We start from the raw sequence: 23,661 nt of genomic DNA, 5'->3' as shown, positions 1-23,661 counted from the left end.
GCTATTGGTTGAAGTGGTCCGCTGGGAACATGTCTACTGTTCATAGAACCTCCATGACTGACATGGATGCAGTGAGGTTTTTTTTCCTGTTTCATAGTTGTAGTTATTCCCCCCACCATGGGCTCCATGAGTGCATTTAGACTCCTTACGAAAAACAGGGGAATGGCAGGAAGCTTATGAGTTTGTTTGCCAGACTTCTCTGGCTGTATAAACCACTTGCTGCAGCTCTGAAAACAATATGACTGGTGCAGTAGTGATTTTCTGCAGTGAAAGTGGATGTCAGCAGTAGTTACGTACTGCAGATATTTTAGTGAACTCTGAAAAGGCTACGCTGTAATACAACACTCCCAAACATTTCTGCTAGCGTGTGATTTCCTCTCCATCATTATCTTCTGTAGAATAATATCTGTGGGAAACCGATTTATATGACTGTGCTTTACTGTGTAACAAGGAATTCTTTTCCCTCATATTGTTTAATATCTTTTGGCTCCAAGGCATACTTCAGTTTCCTGCATTTATTTGTTACGTGTAGTGGGGAAGAGCACGAGGCGCACAGAAAGCATGTGTGCCCCGTGCCTGCTAAGGTTAGGGCTGAACTGAAAATCTATTGTGCCAGTTAGCAACTACTTAGGCAGCTGCCTAGTTGGGTCTCTTTTGACTCTGACTATTCTCTGTAATTTCTAACACTGCCAAAGGGAAACACATAGGGTTTATTTATTGGTCACCAACCATTCTGTGATGGGTTTCAAAATGGTACACTGGAGTATTAATAGGTTTTCTCTGAAAATGGCAGATGCTTCCTGAAATTGCAGAGTAAACCTCTTGTAGTCACTCTTGTACAAACAAGTCATGAGAAATGCTCACTTTAAAAGGTGTTTTGCTTTTGTCCAGTGTTTGTCAGGTTCAACTCCAGCCACGGCTTCCCGGTAGAGGTTGGTTCCAATGCCAGTATCCTCCAGCTGAAGGAGGTGGTTGCTCAGCGACAGGGAGTTCCAGCTGACCAGCTGCGGGTGATTTTTGCAGGGAAGGAGCTCAGCAATGACTTGACACTGCAGGTAAGTCTCCCTTGGTAGCTTTGCTTCTGGACTGCTGCCAGCTACACTGCCTCTGCCTCTAATGCTGCCAATCTGACGTTCATGCCTCAGATCTAATAGAATAAATAGTGCCTGGGGATTCCTTGAACTTTACTCCACACTGCTTCATTAATTCTGACCTTCTTAATTATGCATTAAAACAGCAAGCAGGAAGGATGGGGGAAGAGGGAGAATATGAGAGAGAGAGCATGAGAGCTGTGCCCTAGTGAATAAATGTTTACTGACTACAGAAGCAAGCCAGGCACAATTTCTGTATCTGTTCAATTTCTTACTTATTCCATTTGAATCTTAATGAAGAAGGATGTGAATAAATTGCTTTAAATCAGGCTGCACAGTCATCACATTTTACAGAATTTGTAACCCAATTGTGACCCCTGGAGGATAGCTACAGGGCTGCTGTTACTCCTGCTGCTGCTGCGCTTGTGCAGGTGAGTGCGCTGCTGGAGGGATGGGTCCGGATAACAAAGCCCACGGAAGTGTATTCCAAACTGAACTCTTAAACATGTGGAGCTAAGAGAGCAGCAGGGAGCATGGAAGACTGGCCGTAGGTAGGTTTCTGAGTTTCAGCTCCTGAAGGTTAGCTAGCTGTGCTCTTCAGTAAGTGCAGAGAGGTGTTCATTTGTGGTGAGCAGTAGTAAGCACGGAAAGATAGGTTCAACTTTCTCATCTTTGCTACCGTTAGCGGTGCTGCTGCAGTTGCTTTGTAAATAATTTTGTTTATCCTGTATGTGGATTTGGCAGTTCACTTGGGTAGCCAGGGCTTAGCACGAGGTCACACATTTAAGACATTTGGGGAACTTGGGGAAACCTATTGGCCTTTCAGCAGAGTGCAAATACTGATTTAATGAAATTGCTGTCCTTCTGCAGTGGTATCAAAGAATTGCAGATGCAATCTGTAGTAGTGCAGGTGTTTATATAATATATCCCTCACAGGCAGAACTATTTCAGATTAATTGGCACTCATATTTCAGAAGTATTGCTGTACTTAGGATGGCTGCTAAGCTGGGGTACAGAAAGTCACTACTGTATTGATGACCTATCACTGTTTCTCCTTGAGTATGATATTTATTGCCTTGCAAAGGCTTTTAGGGAGTTTCAGCACACAAAGGAAGGTATAGAAATGCGAATTGTTGTCAGTGTCCAATGTATCACCTGTGGATAGTGTTGATGCATATATTCATGGCATAAACAGCAATGTACTTCACTTACTTATATGTGAAAACATATATATGAAAATGTAAAAATAAAAAAAAAAATGTGAATTGTAGAAGTTGTGAGTTGCTAGTTGCTAGATTTGGGTGCCTGTGTTGTTCTGTCAGAAGCTTCTGAACCACTTGGTATTTCTTGGGAAGGTGTAGGTATTGGTGTTACTGCCATTTTATGTCAGCATGAAACACAGATTTTTGTCACCAGTTTTACACTTGTAACCAATTTTCTTCTCAGCTACAACATACAGTCTGTTGCCAGGGTAAATTAAAAATTGCTTTGCAAATATGCAGGCCTGCTGATGACTTAATTCAGCTCATTGGAATATCAGAATTACCACGTGGTCAAGACTTTTTATTATTTAGGAAATGGACCTAGACTCATTTTTTTGACTTTTGGCTTCTAAAGCTGATAGGAAGTTAAAAAACTGTTTCAGATGGTAAAATCAATACTTCTGTATTTAATTGTCTTAAATATTGCAATTATTAATATCCTAAGCAGTGCATCAACTACATTTTTATTCTTGATATTTAATTAAGTGTATTTTTTTTTTTTCTGTGTTTGCAGTTTTTTTCTGTGATATATTTGTGTATGTGTATTTATTTATCATGGAAATTTGTCAGCCCAAGAAGAACAGGTGAGAGTTTGAAATGCTGAGTTCCTATGGCAGGCTGTTTGGGGCTTTTTGCATAAGAAGCTGAATGCTAGTAAAACTTGAGTGCTAGTGAAATACTAACTGCTGGCATTTTGTAGACCAATGGATTTACAGGCAGTCTAAAAAAATACAACATGGATTTGTACTGAGCTGACACTTTAAAGTTATTTCATTAGATGGTATTGCAGAATTTCTAGTAAAAACATTTTGGCCTTTCGTTTTTCGTAACTTACTTTTGAACTTATTTGCCCAAGATGCTGTGGGAGAATCTAGAGTTCAGGAAGGAGAACTGATAATATTAGAGATAATGAGATTATAGACAACATGGGAAAAACTGTGATAATTGCAGGAGTATGGGGCAGGGATATAGGAAATACTCCAGGATAGCAAACTTTATTGGTTTCACAGCTCACAGAACAACTGGATTTGGCTTGGCAGCTACTTTAGGATCTCAGGCAGCTGATACAAAACATAACTGAGAATGTGAACTGTTTGGAGAGCAGGAAAACTCTTTCATGGTAGCTGGAACCTGTAAAAAGAAATGAAGCTGGAATGGACAAACCTTTAAAAGAAATTATTATAGGAAAGAAAGTGCCAAGTTGAGATCTTAAATAATTTGATATCAACAGCAGCAGTAGAAAAATTGTAGGGAAGGTAGAAGTGAAATATGTGTGGAGATATTTAATTTGGTACCTCAGATAAGTGTTTTGTCCTTGGAAAAGAGAGGAAGATCAGACACACTGATTCAACTGTGCACAGGGGAGATCAGTATCTTAGCTAGTGACTAAGGGGCAAGTAGTGAAATTAGAGCCATGGTAGGGAAGGATTGCTAATGACTGGATGAAGAATGAGACCTGCAAATTTGGATCTCATAAGAAGAAATTAGAGCAATAAGCTGCTTCCTAAAAGCATAGCAAATGCTGTCACTTTAAAGGTGCTAAATATTCTGAAGGATGATGAAGAGCTCTCTGCTGATTGCAGTTCACTTTGGAATGAATAGAAGTAATTAATTAATATATACCCAAAACAGGAATTCTTTCAGAAGGCTGCCACAAGTATATGAGAACAGTGGTAAGATCATCTTGTGGCGATCATAAGGGTGAAAGAAGAAAAGAACCGTAACAGAGTCACCAAAGGAATAAACAGGAGGTAGCTACGTATCAGGAACATTGAAGTGTTGTAACAGGAGATCACTGCTTATAACAATATTGTCCTTGCCTCCAAGAATGGCAAAATAATTTAACAAGCTTTCTGGAAGCAAAATATGTAATATATGTTGATACACAATTTTGCTCGGTGCAAACAATTTGAAATTTACTACTGCTAGTAGAAGCAGTATTCTATTAGTACAGGCTTCCCCTTTCTTGGAGAACTGAAAATCCCCTTGTGTGAAGAAGCTTTTTGCAAACAGTAAGAGATGTCCTATACCTTGCAGAGCTTACAGTGGATATGGACAAGGCAGACAAATGATATGATGGGAATCAGTAGTCTGGCTTGTTCAGACTCAGTTGCAAAACAGGCATAGAATTAAGACTTCTGTTTCCCAATGCAGTACCATTTCTTTTTGACAGTGTTTCCTCTATGAGGTAAATCTAGAAAATTTTCTTTGAATTTGAAACTTTGAAAACAGTTTGTTTGAAACAGAAAAAGACGAAGCATGTGATTAGTAGTAGGACTTGTTAGCTTTAGCACAGCGCTCCATTGAGACAGCTTCTAAATCAGAGTTAGCTTGCATTTGACTGGAGCTTAGGCTCGAAGTTTGGAGCATAGCCTTCATGTGAATTTGGCTTTGACTGCATCCATCCATATAGGTGCTTTTCTAAAATTGTTTATACATACATTCAAGAAACAAGCAAACACAACTAGAAGTATTATTAAACACTGGTGTGTCAGCTGATGTGACTAACTGAAAAAGAGTAGGAAGGAATGGCATAACTGGAGGAGCAACATAGATATCATCTCTACAGAGGAGGGAAAAGAGAAATGGTAGGGGAGAAATGGTGCTGTAAGTAAAGTTAGTGTGCTGCCATTTGACAGTGATTTGGAAAGGGTATGCTTTGTTGTGGAAGGGTTCTGAATAGTAAACATTAGAGGTCAATCCAGAGGCATCTGGTTCTACTGGAAGCACTTTCCAGTGCTATTGGATGGAAAGCTCAAGGACAGAGAGAGCACTTTGTGACAAGGGTCTCAGTTTCTCTCACACACATTTTAAACGATTATGAAAATAGGGTTTCGTTAATACCGTTGTTCTCGGTGAACAACTTTTTTTTAGCAGAAACAGGTATTTGAATATTGGAACATTGCATTTTATCAAGCAGGGACCTTGTGTACCTAAATGTTTGGCAACTTGCTATCTAAGCACAGCTCGATAGAATAGAGCTTCCAGCAGTTCTTGCATTTCCCTGTTTCAGTTTAGTGAAGGTACAAAGGAGAAACCAAGTGACACAGTGCAAAATGTGTCCCTAACCAGCAAAAAACCCCATATGTTCAACTTTAGTTATAAACCCATGAACACTAAGATTAGAACGGGTCTTTTGACATACACAACAACTAGTGCCTTTTGTGGCAACCTACAGTTTTGTGTATAGGATATGAAATCACTCATGGAAACATCTTTGATAGCAGTTTTGTGGGTTACAGAATACAGTTGAGCCAACTTTTGCATACGCAAATGCTGTTTGGAGAGATTTGCTCACAGATATCCTGACTGAATCAATCATCCTATGTGAAATTCAAAGAAAGAAAATTATTTTATGTTTGTGTGTTTAAATCAGTATTTTGGATTAATATTTCATTGTTCTGTGGGTCTTTTCTTACTTGTAAAGCTGGAAGAGATGTGTATTTTACTTCTTCAATAGCAGAAAAGCTAGCTGAAGAATACTTAGGTGTATTATAGTAATAAATGAAATCTAGAGGTGCCATCAGTGTTGTCAGGTAAGATGGACTTGGCTAAAGGAGTGGATAACAGTAGCACTCATTCTTATTTGTTTTGATTGCTGTGGAGTCACTGTACGTGACAACAGCCACTCTATGTGTTGAATAAGTTTTCGCAAGATGTGTGATGGGCCTCATAGTACTGTATGCCCATAACGAACGTGGAAAGTACCATGTAGCCATATTTAGTATTAAATTAAGTCAGGACCATTCAAGTCTACAGATTTTCCATATCTTGTGCACTTATCTTGTGCATTTCTCTTATGCACTGCTTGTTAATTGTTCTGGGAGATCAAGATCTAAATGCACTAATAAATTAGACCTTTGAGCCCAGTAAGACATTTCCTTTCTGCTTTTAAATGTTGGGGTATTTTTCTCCTGAAAGTAGGAGACTATGAAAAAGATTTAACTACAGCTAAGTAAGATATACATTATCAAGTAGTTTGGTATCTCCAAAAAGTGAATGGGCCATGTTTGAGGGGGCTGAAGCATGTAGGATGGCCTTGAACTTTGCCTGAATCTTCTAGATTCCTCTGACATTACCTATGTGTTTTAGTTGGTCTGCTGAGGGTTGAGGAGGAAGTATGACAGGGTTTTCTTCGCAAACTTTCTGCAGTTTGCACTCTCTACAGATTTGTATTTAATTTCTAGAAGTGTCTGTGTTTTGGTACCTGGATGAATTCTGTGTTGTCTGCTGAATTTGGTTCATTGTTCCCTGGAATTTGCTGATGCCAGTATTCTTACAGAAGTCCTACTGACTCATAATGTGTCTGAATTACCTGTGTTGCCCCTTTAGAAAATTTCCAGATTTCTAAAAGTGAGTTTCTTTTGTTTTCCACTTTGCTGACAGTTTCAGTAAGTTGGGAGTCTATTCAATTAATTTCCATTCAATCTGTGGTTACTATTACTTTCTTATATGTGAGAACATTTTCAGGCAGCAGATGCTTTTTTTTTTTTTAAAAAAAAAAAAAAACCAACTTCATTTCTCTTAGGCAGTTAAAATCCACTACATTGAAGACATTAAGTGAATTTTACAAAATCCATTTCTGAATGAGCAGTTGCTTTGTGTGGGACTGATACAGAAATGACAATAATATTTGCAAGAAATACAGTATGTTGATAAGAAAATCCTGTGGCAAACCACTGTAGTTCTTCTCAAGACATATATACTATTTCAGAATAAAATTATGTTGAAAAAATTGCACTAATACTGGATGTGGTTTTGTTTTCTAAGCGAATACTTGCATTAGACAGGCACTTGTAGAATCTTTCTCCCTCATCATGAATATAATGCAATTCATATGTTTACAATACTGTCCGTTTATTGATTCAGATCCCGCTTTAAGTTGCAGGAGAGCAAATGTGTAAGAAAAAAAATCTCAAAAAGCTTTAGTTGTTGGAGTGCTGGCAGTGAGTAATAACTTCTATGAGTTTGTAAATCATGACAGTAAAAGAAAGGTCAGCCTACGTCTTTCATTCATCACCTTTCTAAATTGCTCTGGTGAAAAACTCTTTAGCATATTGTACACCATTAGCAAAAATGATAGTTGAATTAGCAGAAGTTCAAGGGTAAGAGGGATAGTTCCTTTCTTCTTTCTCCCTTTTCCTCCAAAGAAAAACATGGTGTTAACTATTCTGCTAGACTACATTTATAAGGAAGGATCCATAGAGACTATGTATTTCTAATTCATAACTAAAAGAAAACAATCATCAATAAATATTTGTATTGTGTTAAAAAACCAAGCAAAAATAGTTTTATTTAACACTTTACATAGAGAAAATACTGGTTTAAGAAACAGGAAATTGGGACAGAGTATTTGTGGATTATTTTTTAACCTTGAGAATTTTGTGCCTTGAAAATAAAATTGTAAAGGAAAAGATGGAAACTTCAGTGTTGGAAATATATTTTAAAATATCAGGTAGCATGCCAAATATACTGCCTCAATAGAAAGGTGGAATGTAGTCCCTTGCAATTATAATTTCTTTGCTTTAGTCATAATTTTACTTATTTACATTTTTACAGCTCTGATCATCTGAAGTGTCATCTGTAATACATTCATATTTGTGATTATCAAGGTCACACAGCTATTTAATAAACCATTTTGGGTTTCCTTCTTTTATTTTTGTTTTTCAAGCTTTCTCACTCATTTTAGTTGAGAATTTAGAACAGAAACTTCATATCTGATTTACAGTTTTAATCACAGATGAACCTCCATTCTCTAGGAGACACAGAATAATTAATGCCTCTTAAGAGCAGCTTTGGTGGCGTGTGGCAGGGAAAGAAGAAATCAAAAGAACAGAGAGTTGTTGCATTGTGACAGGAAGGTCCCCATGAAAGGAAATGATGTTGGTCATCCTAAAAAATAACAGCAACACAGGCTTGAAGAGAAAGAAGACAATTATTTTAGGAGTTACTGAAGCAAAAGTAGGTATATAATTCCTTATATATCATTTCATTGGAGCAACCCTTGATAAATTTACAATTCCTAGAAGCTTTCTTATGAACTCTAAAAGCCTGTTGAAGAAATGAATATTAAGTGCTTAAAACAAAAAATGAGTAACGAGCAGAACAACAGAGCAATACAATTTTCTCTTCTCCTTTAGACTAAACAAAGCAGCAAAAGCACCTGTTCCACAAATGAAATAATTTTCAATTTCTTCATATACAGAGCTTGTTATTTCAGGTAAACTATTGCCTCCATTGATGTAGTGTGTGTACACACACTCCCACATTGCCCGCCCCCCCCCCCCCCCGCCATTTCCAGTGAGTCCAGTGACCAGTGTTTTCCTCATTTTTACTGCTTTTCTTATTATTAGTTTCCCACAGTTCAATTCACTTATGCTGCTTCCATTTCTGCCTCTCCCAATCAATTCCGATTCTTTGAAATCCTGTTTCCAACCAACACCTCTTGCCCATTGGCATGTTAAACCAGCTTAGGAAAGAATTTTTTCTTTCTAAACTTTCCCTTTCCCAGCCTATGAAGTAAAGGGGGAGAGAGACTGAGAAAACTAAGTTGCCTTGCAGACCTGCTCTACTTGCCAATGAGCTGACATTTTCTTCTACTTATGGTTTCTGTCTGTCACTGGATGACCTGCTTCTGTACTATCTGATGACCAACTTGTTTTCTGATATTCCTGTACCTAACCAAAATGCTGACAGATCTGTAGGAGGCTCTATACCTACAGTATATTCTGCTGTGTAGGGGTGTAGGGGGCCTTGTGGGAAATCTGGAGAGGATTGTCTTATCTCAGGTGGCTGTGTTCCTGGCAGGAAAACAGCCAGGCCCTCTTGTGACAATCTGGATTTCATGCATATCTTCATATCAGTTTGTCTATGTATGTGTGATAATGTATAAAAGGTCATCACCTGATTTTAGGTAATTTTGAAAAGGTATGTGAATGTTGGCAAGTTTTTGGTTGATGAGGTTACACTTCTCAGGAACAGACATGTACAAAACAGTTGCTAGTTTTATGGGAGAATTAATATAGAAGAAGATCCCAATAATGAAACACCTTTAAACTTCAAAAACATTTCTAATACAGTTTTTCCCTATTAACTGTTTGACATAAAACAGCATGATGGAAACATATAAAAGTTTTATTGTCATATATTTGGTATGCGTGATATACCAGAGCTCTGACTTCATGATTTGTTTTTATATAGCTCATCCCAAATTATCCTATAAAATATTTTTACTGTACTACCTTAGCATCTTTAACATAGCAATCTATTCATTTCTATCTTTCACAGTGTGCAGCATATTGTGAGTACAAAACAGATAAATGTATGCAAGTATGTTTAAGTACAGAAGATAATAACTACTTTCCTCTTTAACCAACATCATATAACCTTTATTCGTGCTTTATTTTTGTTACCCTAGACGGTGATTTGGAGTTTTTGTTTACCATTTATCTTATAGCAGTGTGTTTATGACTACAGCTTAAGCACACGTAATTTAAAATGTCTGAGCTTCAGGAAAGGAAGAATCAATCCAATTTTAGAACACCTTAAGGTTTCTACTGTCAGAAATTTATAGCAAAAATGTCTCAATGGCCATAAATGACAATAAATAAATTAAAATGACCAATTGGATATATATCATTGTAAACCTTATTCTTTGTGAAAGTGTTCCCTTTTTCTTTATTAATAGAGAAAACTGTAGTGCCTTTCTTCTGAATGTACTAAGACACTTAGCTTTATAATACTGGAATTTTTATGTTATTTGTGTTTCTGGGCAGCAAGCAGGTGTAAACATCTTCGTTTCCTCAAAATAATTTCATATATTTTTGTGCTATCTGTATGACAAACACGGAAAGAGAGGAGTTGTTCAACAATGCAGCAGAATAACAAGAGGAAGAAAAGTTAAATAGAAATATATGCCATGCTGATTTAAACGTTTCAAGACTGAGTATCAGAAGACTAGAAGGACTGTAGGCATTTCAGACAAAAAAGGTTCAGGTAGGCCTGAAAGGTTTGACAGAGAGGGTTATACTTAATTATATGGCATTTACTAAGTGCAAGGAAGATTAGATGAGCAACCAAAGAAATTTTGTCGGCAAACAATTACATCGCAGTGTTCGTGAAGCACCTGAGGTTGTCCTACCAGGCAGGAAAGCAAGAGATAAGGTGAAGGTTAAGGTCTGTTAGAGACGACTGCAAAAGCAAGGACACCCAAGGAGTAGGATTGCAAAAGCATATGAGTTGACGTCAACCACTGGTAAGCCCACCTTTGAAAAATTTCCAATAGCTAGTAGAATGGGTAATATTCAGTGTGTTAGTAAAATCTGCAATGTAAGGCTACTTGGGGAGAATATAAAGAACTACATTCAAGGCCTGACAGCTAAAATAACAGAGACGAACATGTTACCTACCACCTTCAGATAAAGTGTGACTACATTATGGAAATCTGCCTAAGTGTTACACCCACTTAGTGGGTCACCAGACCCAAGTGATTCCTTAAGCATATAATCAGATAAGATTAAAGACTTCTTCCTTAGAAAATGGTGATCTTTTTTAAAATTAAGATGACTACAAACCTATTCAATATATTTTTAAGGTGAAAAACATCCAAACTGAAGAGCAGTAATCCTTGCAAGTCTATTGTCTGGGAAGCCAATTTAGGAAATACTCCAGCTCATTTACCTGAGCTATGCAGTGAATGTTATTACCTACAACAATAAATTGAAACAAAATATTAAGCATAAACTTGCTCAGCACACTGAATATTAGCATTTCTAATGAAGGCAGATACTGGGAATTGTTATCCTATAAGCTAGCAAGGCAGCTGAAGAATTATGCAATGCAGAAGTACATGCAATTCTAAATACGTTATAGGAAACAAGACTGGGGAGGCTGAACCAGTAAAGATTTGGTGGGATATATTTTCAACCAGAAATGTTAGCTATATAAGCACTATTCAACCAGGTAGGCACTTAGCCTTATTATAAATTAGAGCTATGAATTCTAGTTCTGATTTCAGAAAAGTGGAGAAACTGGATGCAGTAACACAGAACAGTATTAATACCTACAGTATATGCCTGCAATGATTTGTGCACTTGCTTTTCAGAGGACCATTCTATAAATGCCATCCTTTATCACTGCAGAGGTAATAAAAACAGCATCCCCAGAAGTGTTCATTTCCAATGGAATTCACTGCAGATCTCATCTATTTAAGTGAATGCAAATGAAAGTTCTCTCTCCTGTTTCTCTGAAGGATTGATGCATTTCTGACTGGTGAGCACTGTACATTGTCAGTCTCCAGAAACAAATGGAGGAAGATTGACAGGGAATGGGTTCATACCTCAAGTAGCCACAGGATTTAATCTCCATGCATCTCTGGGTGTATATGTGTCAGTCATAAAGTAGTCTGTGAATTACTTATCTCCTGACATAATTCAAATCTCTCAGAAATGTTATTTTTCTATTAAAAAGAAGGATTGAGTTGGCAAGGCCCCTGTGGGCTATACAAAATATTGAAAAAATTGCTATTGATAAATAGATGAAATATAGAACTGCAGAGAGAGTTCACTTTATCCACATTTATGGAAACTTTTATATGTTCTATTGTTTCACTGCATTAGGAGATATGCTGCTTCAGTTGTGAGGTATTTTAGTGTAATGTATTATGTATTTATAGTTAAATCTAAAAATTTAACTTCTGTAGTAGCAGAGAACAGTAATAGCCCTGCAGGGTATACGCTAGCTCACAGCAAAGCCAGTATCCACAGTTTTAAAGTTGCACTGTATTGGAGACACCACTTACATGAGAGAAGTTGCATTAGACTTTAGGAAAGAGCGGATTTGAGAGAGAAATAATCTCTCCTAAAATGAGAGAAAGATCAGGTTTTCTTTTGAGGCTTGTCTTGTCATTGTCCACTTTGAAATCTCTTTGTGGTAGCTTTATTCAGTTCTTTTTAAAATGGTATTGGCCTGCTGACATTTCAAAAGGTACATACCGGGAACAGCACGTGAGGTCTTGTTGCTGAAGAATTGTGTGTCATGTCCTGACTTCATTACACTATAGGAAGGAGGCTGAAGTATGTATTTTAATGTCCCTATAACTCAGTAATCCTCATAGTTCTCTAACTTTATGTTGTTTTGAAGAAAACTACTTCCATTTTCTTGAGTAAAATGGTATTTGAAGCAATTACTTATTTGGCTATGTCATGCTGGTAGTTTCCTGTGTAAGTCACTAAAAGCTTGAGACATACACTTACATTTCTGATAGAAATGTATTTATACCAATTAATTTTTATCCTTTTTTCACTATAACAGTAAGTTATATCCATGTGATTTGATTATATCAGAGCGTGGTAATTCATTTCCAGCCTTCCATCCTGGAAAGTGAACTGCAGGGTTTGAGCTGCAACCTGCACTACTACTGTTATGAGTCCAAGTAATGAATTACAGTGCAATCTGTCAATGTTGCTGCTTTTGTATTTTAGCCTACTGTTATGTAGACTATATTAAGAGTTCTTTCATGTGTAGTTAAGATACGTTGACTGTGTAAGTATTCTTGCTGGATACCCTGCTTATTCACTTACTATTCAGACAATATTTTTTGTTGTTGATCTCAAATGTGTTTGTTGTAGTCAGGACTTCATCCAATGCAGAGTTCAGGCTGATGATCTGAGGTCCCACAGACCAGCCATTTGGAGACTTCCTACCCTGGGCCCAAATAAGTAGGAGGCAAACTTGCATTCTTTTTTATCAAATTTCCATTTAGAAATACGGGCTTTGATGTTTTTGTTTGTTCTATACTTTACCTCTTCTACAATTTATTACACTTTTATGTAAGAAAGGTCAAATGCTGCACATAAAGCAGTGTTTGTGTTTTAAACTCAAGGTTCATTGGAAGAACTGAGGTGCTATGTTCTTCCTGCCTGTCTACAGCAGTCTTCCATTTTAATTCAGTGGGAAGATGTGCATTATATATCATGCATTATGTCAGTGGATAATAATTAAAGCTTACTCTCAGTTTATTTTCAGCTGTTAGTTTTGAAACGATAAAACACCTGGGAAGGAAGAGCATACGTTAATGATGATCGCATACACTAAGATGCCCATAAGCATTTGTGAAAATTAACATAAATATGAAAGATAGAATTACTTAAAATCTGTTCTTAAAAAAACAAACACTTTTTCCTGCCATTGCCAAAAAATCCACTCTTGCTATTTTTAGAATTTAAAGGTAGATTTGGACTGCCATATTTTACAGCTGATTTTACTTATTTCAGTTGTGTATTTATTTACTGTCTGCCCTAACTCATGAACACCAAAGATTTCCACAGAGAAGAAACTGTTTGTCAGTTGTACAATAAGAAAAACTATCTGAAAATATCTTATTACAAAGTATTGCAGAAAAATACATGGGCATAATATTATATGATAGTGGTTTAATTGCAACTGCGTATGTGATTGGTGTCAGTTTCGTGTAAGTATTATAGGTGGTAACTCTTTATAGTTGTCTTTAGAGAACATCATGCTTTCAAAATTATGTATATATGTTTTCAGACAGTAAATAGAATATAATTTTTTGAGCATTGTAGTGTGTAGTTCATTTGCTTATTGTTTTTTAAAGGGATAGAGCAAATTTCATAAACATGAGCAATTTTTTACATCCATAATAGACTGCACCTGTTGAATGTACAGTATATATATATATGACTTCCAAGTCATTCTAGCTCCCAGTACAAAGTTAGCCCCAAAGCAGCTGTTTCATTTGCCCTGTTGAGGGTATTTGGAAGATTTAGGAGGGAACTTTCATTGCAAGTTATTAATTTTCCTGGTGTTCTTATTCACAGTAAGTATTTATCTTAACTCTTACATATTTTTCCAGTTTAGAGTAATTTTGGGATCTGTATCAATGCTGATAAAATGGTTTCCAAAATGGTTGAACGTGTGCTTAGATTTTTTGCTAGGGAGCTCCTGTACAACTGAGAAAGAGATTGGGGAGGGAAGTGTGTGACTTGTGTTGAACACTTGGAATCACATTAACTATAGAAAACCAAAATAACCTAGCAAGAATTTATTCCCTGTTTGTGAATGAACTCTGCTTCAGGCTTTGAAGGAGTAAACAACAATAATCAACAAGTTTTAGCAAAGATGTAAAAAGAAGTTAATCCTCAAAGTTTATTGGGAAGTCTGATACAGGAAATCCTTTTGCAAAACAAACCAATATGGATTAAGAACTGTTTTCAGTTAGCATTCATTAAGGTAACTTTCTGTGGTCTTAATAGAAGTATAAATATAAGAAAAAAAAGTAGGGCGATTCATATTATTATTCATAAAATGTTCCATTTTTTGTTCTAAGGCTTCTTATGTATTACAGGTTCTGATAATATCAAGTGTAGTTGTTTCAATTATATTCTTTTCATGTTTCAGAGACTAACAGTGTTCAGATTCTAGATCAGCAGGAAAAACAAAGCTTTTAGGTAGGAGTTGCATTGCCTGAAATTGGAAGCAATCATTTGTTCGTTATGCCCTTTTATGCTGATTTTCAATTGCTAACACATTTCAAGACAGGATGTGGGATCAAGCTGCAGGATATAATACCCTGTCTTATTCTAAGGTTTTCCACATAGCTGAGCACCAAATAAATGAAATCTTTATAGTCTCCAAACTTAAGTAACATGGAATTAATCTGGGAACAGCTATATTTGCTCAAATACATTTTTGAAATATGGTTTTAACAGAACAAAGCAATTGTTTGAAATAAATGTATCCAGTAATTTAGGAATATCTGGAACACTATGTCTTTAATACCTGAGCCATCAAACAGCTCATGCTTCTGTCATACCAGTGCTGCAGCAGGATGTCATCATAGCACAGTGGCATCACGTTCCCATGCCCTGGAAAGTTTCGGAACCTCTAAAAGATGTACCTTATGAAAAATATTGTTGCTAAAGGTGCAGAGAGGAATAAAAAACTTAGGCCATGGACAGATTTATCCCATTTCTTATGATAGAGTGATTGCCTTTGCAATGTTAAGTGTGTAATAGCTGATAGTATAGTTTGCCTCCTAACTACAAGCATAAAATTCAAAATAAATTTGAATTTAATGAATTCTAAATAGCTTTAAATAGAATTAGTCAGGCAAAAATATGTGCGTATTTAGCTTGAAAGGTCATTTTTTTCTGAATAAGACTCCAAATCAGTAGACAGTTTCTGGATGTAAAAAGTGTTATTTTAGCCAATTTCAGGGTACTACAAGCTAATAATATTTTAGCCTGTTTTGCTGCTAATTTCTAATGCATATGAACAGTCTTGGTAAATGCCAGGAAAAGACTAGTTCAGAAAATAGTGAAAATTATGAAATATAAATAAGATCAGTATGTCTCTATTACAAACAAACAAAAATATAATTTGTGGCTGCATGTTTGTTGCTAACTCATTCCTGAACTAATAAACATCAGCTAGATTACAGTCCTCAGTCATTTGTTCCATAATCCATTCACCATAGACACAAGGAAACTTCAATTGCTCCTACTACTTCCTGTCTTCATTTTCAGTATATGATGCATTACTTTTCAGTTAGTTACTAACTCATTGCACTTGTTAATTTCAGACAAATATTATCTCAACTCCACATTGGCAGAATACTTGCATGATTTACACTAATTATTTTACTTCTGCAACTTCTGGAGATGCTATGTTGGCAGTGTTGGGGGACTTTTTTACTTCAGTTCATTCATGGGAACAAATATGAAGAACATATAGACTTCAGAAAGCCTTTGAAGAACCTACAAAATCAGCTGAGTAACTGTTGAGAACTATTGCAATATTATATTCTGAGGCAATATACATAACATAGGTTTTATCTGGATGTCATTTTTTTCAGATAAAGGTATATCATTCCATGTGACAACTTTGCTGCTTCTCTTCAGGTTAGGAAACATGAATCTTCATGTCAAAATATTAATGTGTCTGTTTGGAAACAGCTGGAAAGTCCTGCTTATTCCTTCTCACTTTTTTTTTTTTTTTAATTACTATTTTAATGAAATAACACCCAGTCTCTGAACAGAGATCTGATACTGTCTCCATCAGGTATTTCTCTGCAAAAAGAAAAATTAAATCATGCTGCCACACTTGGGCAGTTAAGCATATCAAAGAAGGAAATATATACTTAGTTATTAATTTATACTTCAATGTGATTTTAAATCAATAGAATTTAACAGGCAGCATACCCATTACTGCCACATGCTAAGTGGATAGTCTTCTTCCAATGTGAGTGTTGTTTTGGTTTTGCTTGTCTCACTTTTGAGATGGTTGAGAGTTTACTATAAAAACTTTGAAGTTTGAATTGAAAGATTCATGTGAGAATTTTACTTTCTATTAGCTTATTTGGTAGAATTTTTCTGAGTAGATAAACTCTCAGACAGTACTGTCAGAATTTGAATCCTTAGAGCAAAATACCAAAGCTCAGGATCTGGCAGAAAGACCAAACTAAGCTTTAAATTGAAAGTGATAGGGAGATAGCTGAAATTCATGCTCCTTTCTGTGATCCCATTCAAACCGTTTCTCTTTGTTAAATCCAGGAGGAAAAAAAATAAATCCCATGCTGCAGCACTTCTTAAGAAGGTCACAGTTGATGTCTGTTTATTTCAGACACTTCTGTGGCATATAGTGATCACTCTTAAAATATGCCCTCTGTTAATTAAAAATAACTAAAGAATGATCTTATTTTGATATTCAATTACAAAGAGCATGATTCTCTTTATCCGGTACTAATCTCCTAAATAACTACAGTGCCTGTTCCTTTTTCAATAAATAGAAGAAACATATCAGTCAAAAAAGGAACAAAGTAATTTCACCCACAATAAACACTGTAGTTGCTTTAAAAACAAACATGGGCACACATGTGCATATATGCTGCTTCAATGAAAAGAAGTATTCTTCAGACTTCAATCTGCAGACCCATCAAGGCAAAACATGAGTAAATTTTTTAGTAAGCTATCAAGTGCTCTTGTTCTTTGAAGTAGATAACTAAATGCAAGAGCTAAAAATAGCTCAAGATTATTTTACTAGGGCTAAACTGGAGGCACTTAGGCCCACTTCAGTAGAATTAGCTCTTAGAAATTCCCCCACTAAGCTCTGGTCTCTGGCACTTATGTTGTCTCTCTTCTCTGGGCCCTCATTCCCCAGGCTTTCCTTGGCAGATGGTTTCATTCTTTCTTATCCCTCTTCCCACGTTAGCCTGGCCAGTCCTGAAACACTTTCTTGCTGTTCTTATGCCCTCACTTTTCTTGTCCCTACAGTATGTGGATTTCTGCCAAATATTTTGCCAGTTTGTCACAATAAATATATTTATGTCAAGTAATTATGAAGTTACATACTTTTAGATTCTGCATGAACTATCCCTCATTAGACAGTCATTACAAAGTATTGTTTGTAATGAATTTTTTTTTCTATGTGTTAAATGTCTTTCTGGAACAATGTTGGCTATTGTCTGGATGGCATATTTAATCTGTGATTTCTAATAGCAGCCATTAACATTGATTAGTATAAATTACTTCTTTGTTATTAGCAAATGTTAGGGACACTTAGTGTTCCCCAGTAAAACAAAATCTACTACACACAAAAATGCTATTATATAAAGCATTTACAGTTTCCAAATATATTTTAAGCAAAAAGTCTTTTGACAGTATATCTGCTTATTTTCATAATGACTTTCCCCTTTCATGCAACATTCTGGTATTACATACTGAATTCTACAATTTAGCAGACTTGCATTATATTGCAGGTCAGCACAGCACTTGAGTAACTTGCTGATTTCAAGAACTAGCACTCCTTGTTTACAGAATGACTTGAAGATAACAGTGGATGTCACTTGGTGTTTTCACATGTTGGGAACACAGAGCAATATCCTGCTTTTTCCAGATCAGTTAGGACTGTTTTAGCAAACAAACAGCTTAATGATGTCTACAACTACCAGCTGAGTATCCTATGTTAAGTGAGAGGAATAAGACAACTGTGTTTTGTGCCCATAGGTACTACAGGTATGAGCTGCAGGAAGGCTGCCAGTGAATAAAATTTCAGCTTCAGAAACAGGGGATGAAGAAACAGCCACTGGAAAATTGGCACAGTCTACTTTCCAGACTATTCCAATTTAAACTATCCTGTGTTGTTCCCCAGTTTTATTGTGTAGTTCAGAGTATTCTACTTAGCATCCACTTCTCTCCTTGAGCTGAAGAAAACCAAGTTGCACATGATCAAGTTTGTGAGTTGCAAGAGTCCCCCCTGGATTTTAAGTAGAGGCATTAGTAATGCAGTGTTTTGCTTCTTCTTTCCCAATTGTCTGACATGAATTTAAACTTGAATTCATTGCCTGCAAAACTGTTCTAAAAAAAAAAAAGTGTATTTTTTTTTCCATCAAGAGTTGTGCTAGGAGGTAGAATGATACTCAAGCCACTTGCTCAGCCACCTATTTGACAGTATTATCTCAGTTAAATCAAGTTTCTTCTCAACTCTACAGTATTTGTTTTATTGCATTAGTATTTCTTCTATAGGTACTATTCCATTTTTTTTAGGATATTACTGTGATTTTATGAATTATGGAGGTGCTATTTTGTTTTGCTTTACTGACTGCTTGAGTTCCCAGTAGTTGACTTTTTCTTGTTCTTCCATTAAGATAATCATACTATTTTTAATGGGCTTCCACGCTGCTCTAGCATACAGCAGAAGTTCAGTTTTCTATCACAATTATCTATTCTCAATTCTATTATTTATCTATTCTATGTTATTGCATTGATGGGCCAGTGATTACAGTTTTTTGTTACTACAAGAGGCAAGAATTTGATACTTATTCCTGTCTTGTTCCCTGAAGGAGTAAATCCCTGGAACCCTGCACAGTTAGTAATCTTAACACTGGTGACAAGAATACAAAAGAAGTGCTTTTCCTCACTCCCCATTGATACTGTAGCCTCTTGGGAAGCCACACAAATGAATTCTTAGAAATGGGATACCATGGTCACCATCTTAAAGGAAGAAAGGTTGTTTAGGTAGAAGAAATCCCAGTTGATCTCTCACGTACTCCCCCGCCCCACTCCTATTTTGTTTTTCAGGACAGGGTCTCTATTACCATCCCCTTTAGAGCCCCAGAGTTGTGTTTGAATTTCAGTTATGTCTGGAAATTAACTACCAGCTTTTTTCACTAAGCTGTATGCTTGCAGAACTGAGATGTCCCCTCACATTTGAAGAACCAGGAAAGCTCTCTTTTTGTTCATTAACAGAAGAATCCTTTCTGGAAGACTCTTCTATTCACACTTGTAATCAGGAGAGCTACAAAATGAACACTTTTGCCATGGGTGGTTTCTCTCTAAAAAACAGCTATGCAGCTACAATGATTGTTCTGTTCGTGGCTACCAGACCACTTTCCGTGGGGTTTAAGCAGAAGCTGACTATTTTTTGCAGAATATCACTTTCCCTGAGAGCTGCAGAGCTGGTATGGGGGTCTTTACACTCAGGAAATTCTGAAGCAGAGAAAGGTTGCAGCACACACTATCGTTTTATTCAATGAAAACTTACACAGAAGGCAGACCCAGCAAGTATTGTTAAAGGAAAGGATGTATAAAGTAAATAAGAATGCACTCAAAAAGAAAATAATTATATATATATACACACACAATACAAGTAAAAAAAACATCCTTCATTATTTTTCTTGCTCCAGACAAAAGTTTGACCCTAAAAGAGTTCACCTTTAAGGTAACTAAAATCTATTAGTATTTCACATTTAAGTAATTTTGTCTCTGTGTGTGTGGTGGTTTTCTTTAGGAGAGGAGAGCTTGAAATTATGCAGGCTGTTATTGTCATGGAGCGATTTTCCAGTCAAATGAGTGGTGTCAAAGTATTTCTTATTCTGTATTATTATTATTATTATTATGGCCTAACGAGTTTCAGCATCCAAAATAAAACAGCTGTGATTTCCAGGGCAAGAATGAACAGGTCAAAAGGACTCTCTACTTCTGGAAAATATAAGTATTAGTAGAATTTGAGCAGTTTCCAAATGAACCAATTTCTATCAGAAATAAAAAAAAAAAAAACCAAACCAAAACCCCAAACCAACAGCAAGTATTTAAAGTATTTATTCTTTACAGGTCATCTCTGTAGTAGAAAAAAGAAGTGGGGATTTTTTCTCTCATGAGACATGTATTCTCACAGTGTGAGACATTAGACTGATTTGGAAAAAAAAAAGTTTGGATTATGCAGTAATCTTATTTTCATTGATAATATATTTTGGTGTATGTGCTGGTTCAGTGAAAACTGTTCAATTGAGAACTTATCTTCAGTTATGAAAATAAAATTACTTTGTTTCTTCTTTTACAGTGGCATAAATGCATACAACTTGTAAAGAGAAAATTTAGCCATGCTTTCTTGCTCTTTCAGAATAGAATTTTACACATTAAATCTTTGTCTCCACTCTGGATGGATTAGTTTTGAGAAGTCCCTATACTGCTAAATGTAAAATACATGTTTTTATTGGATTATTGTATGAAAAATCCATTGACAAGTAAATTTTAGTGGTGCTGTGAAGTAGACAATGTAAGAGACTTAGCAGGACAGAAATCATTGACTATGCATGTGACAACAGTGAAGCTGTGTTAAGGAGCAAGAAATAGTGTATTCCTGGGTTCACTTGTGAACTTCTAGGATGCCTCAACTGGATCTGCAAGAGCATGGGCTTAACTTTTAAGGTTACACGAGGCTGGTCTCACTAGAGCCAAGCACATGTTCAGACTCCTGCAAAAATGTTTGCAAGACTTCACAGATTTTTTCAGTCAGCTGAAATTATATGTTGAATGAAACTGCTAAGATTTTTTTAAAAGTGTGGATTGCTTTGTGTGTTACTTTAAGTCTGGTCTCCAAGCCTATAAATTACAGCTTCTTTCTGTTATCTTTCCTTATGCCTCTGGTGCTTCTTTCTTTTGCCTTTTTCTGTGAGCAGGTGTTTGATACTGAGTCACATTTTGTGTATAAATGTTTGTTGCATTGTTATGTGGAGGCTCCTAAATTACTCGTTCATCCATGGAACTCTTTATCTTGAGATAAAACATATTCTGCATTTGATAGTTTTCTGTCTGAAGTGGTTTCTGGCTGTCATATTCCAGGAAGGGTAAAGGAGGGGCATTTCAAACACAAACGAAAGAAGCCTTACAGCTACATGGGAATAAGGCTATGAGGAAGTCTTGTACTCTCTAAAGTAGACTTCCATATACTGTGGCCTATGTAAGGTTGAGGGAGATTCCATAGTGTGGATTCCTTATGGAATGTAGAGTTTTTTTAATTAATCAGTTTCAGATTGTTGTTACTGCTTTTAGAAAAGTTTCAGCTGCAGTTTGTAAATTTCTATAAATCAAACCGAGACTTCTATGAGAAAACTGAATTGTAATCTTAGGAAGGAAGCTTAGAAGTCACTTTTCCAAACCCACCTGTATATATATATCCGTAAAAATATTTTTTTAAGACACAGTTTGTTCTATTTTTTTATATTATTATTATTATTATTATTGGCATCTAGTATTACAGAAAATTACTTTGAGCCTGAAAGGCTGTAAGATTTGGGTAGATTATTGCAAAAGCCTCAGAAATCGCTGTTCCTGATAATGGGCTTCACCTGCTGTTCTCTGTGTGAAGACACCAGAAACAGGTACATTCCAGGACTGAAATGCTTATAGAAAGCAACGTAATTTATTAGGATAATACCACTGATTCCTAACTGCATTAGCAGTAGCTTTTGCATTCTGTACTTCACCAACATCATATATGTCCAAGCACTGATAATAACAGTTCTCAGAAGCCTGGGGACAGGACATGTTTCAGGAGTGTCCCAGCTAGAAGACTACCCCTGCTATGTAAGGATGGGGCAGTGATGCCCAGAGCTGCTTCTGGTTCACTTTTGAAAGCATGGAAACAGACACACTAAAACAAATGGTGAATGCTGTGCAAATTTGTTTTGAGATTTTAATGTGTAGCTGTCTTCAGCTGAAACATCTGCTATAATGAACTTGACATTTGCACTAATGACAGCATCAGTTTATTTAATGTCCTGCATTAAATTTTCTTCCCAAAACAGTTGTCCTTTTTCAAAGAGAAGGGTAAATATGCTACTTGTGGTTTTGGAAACTGTGGAAGAACCGATCTTGTAACTGTGTATAGCCAATGGCTGGCAGCGGGGCTGGACTCTGGAAAATGGAACAGGGAACAGTGGGGAAGGCTAAGGAGAAATATTCTAGATTTGGTGCTGACAGGGCAGATTTGTGAATCCAGGCAGCAGCAGTGCATAGAAGCAATTAATGAGGACTGAATCCAGTCTCCAGTGCTTTAGATTGATTTTTTTTTTTTTTTAATGAGGCTTGGAAGATAGGACAATATATTTAAAAAATAAGAAGTAGAATGATTGTGACATTAGACATTCTGTATAATTTAGTTCCATTTCTAATAAAAAACCAGCTGCTGCTTTAGAAATTTCTGCTGGCTTTGTAAAGACTGTTAGAAAACTTTCTTCAGAGCAGCTTGCTTGAAAGAAAAGAAAGAAGCAGTTCAGTGTTACGAGAAACAAAGAACCGAGCTCTTATTTCACATGAATTTATCTTTAACTATCTACTTGATCAATGTTTATTCTTAATGATTTTTTTATATATATTGTAGAACCTCTGAGATTAAAAAATATCCATGGTAAGAGAAAAGAAAAGAAAAAAAAAATCTTTGTTACTGGGATCTGTTCTGTCTGAAGGAAAATGTTTGAAGCAGAATTCAGCACTGTATATAAAACAACAGAACAACAGTGAAGATTGTTTTCCAAACAAGAACATTTTTATTTACATTTCCATAATGTTTTTGTATGGTAGTGCGGTTAATCTCAACATGATGAATCATAGCAAGAAGTGATGTGACAAAAGGAGCTACACCTTTGATGTGACATCAGTTGTATGGCTTTGAATTGGAGATTTGTAAATTGGGGAAAACTTTAGACTCACTTCTATGCATAAACAAGACAATACCATTTAAAAAACCCTCATTTAATCTGAAATAACAATTCTAGCCTGGTAGCAATTGTTTTAGCCATAGCTGAATTTTGCTAATAAAAGCATGAAAATGTGAACTAAATATAGCCTCAATTTTCCAGATGACTGGCTATGCCATAGGGCTGGAGCTTTTGACATTAGTGCATCTCTTGGGTCAGTTTCTGGTTCTTTTTCAGTTAGGTCTTTCACATACAGATATTTTTGTAGAACCAATACCAGTATAACCCCATTGCATTTTAGAGAGTCATC

At 36.2% G+C, this 23,661-nt stretch overlaps 1 protein-coding gene across 1 annotated transcript in view; it reads left to right on the top strand.

The window, feature by feature from the left end:
• The first annotated feature begins 238 nt into the window (after positions 1 to 238).
• PRKN (parkin RBR E3 ubiquitin protein ligase) overlaps positions 239 to 23,661 on the top strand; it is a 614,220-nt gene continuing 590,797 nt past the window's right edge. Inside the window, exons 1-2 of the mRNA XM_037391827.1 lie at positions 239 to 278; positions 892 to 1,055. Of these exons, the coding sequence (XP_037247724.1) occupies positions 239 to 278; positions 892 to 1,055 (204 nt within the window). The remainder of the gene's footprint in view (positions 279 to 891; positions 1,056 to 23,661) is intronic.

The sequence above is a fragment of the Falco rusticolus genome, chromosome 6 (assembly GCF_015220075.1).
Source record: "Falco rusticolus isolate bFalRus1 chromosome 6, bFalRus1.pri, whole genome shotgun sequence".
In the NCBI taxonomy this organism is placed as follows: Eukaryota; Metazoa; Chordata; class Aves; order Falconiformes; family Falconidae; genus Falco; species Falco rusticolus.
The sequence above is the reverse complement of the archived record's forward strand: the minus strand, read 5'-3'. Positions and strand labels throughout refer to the sequence as shown.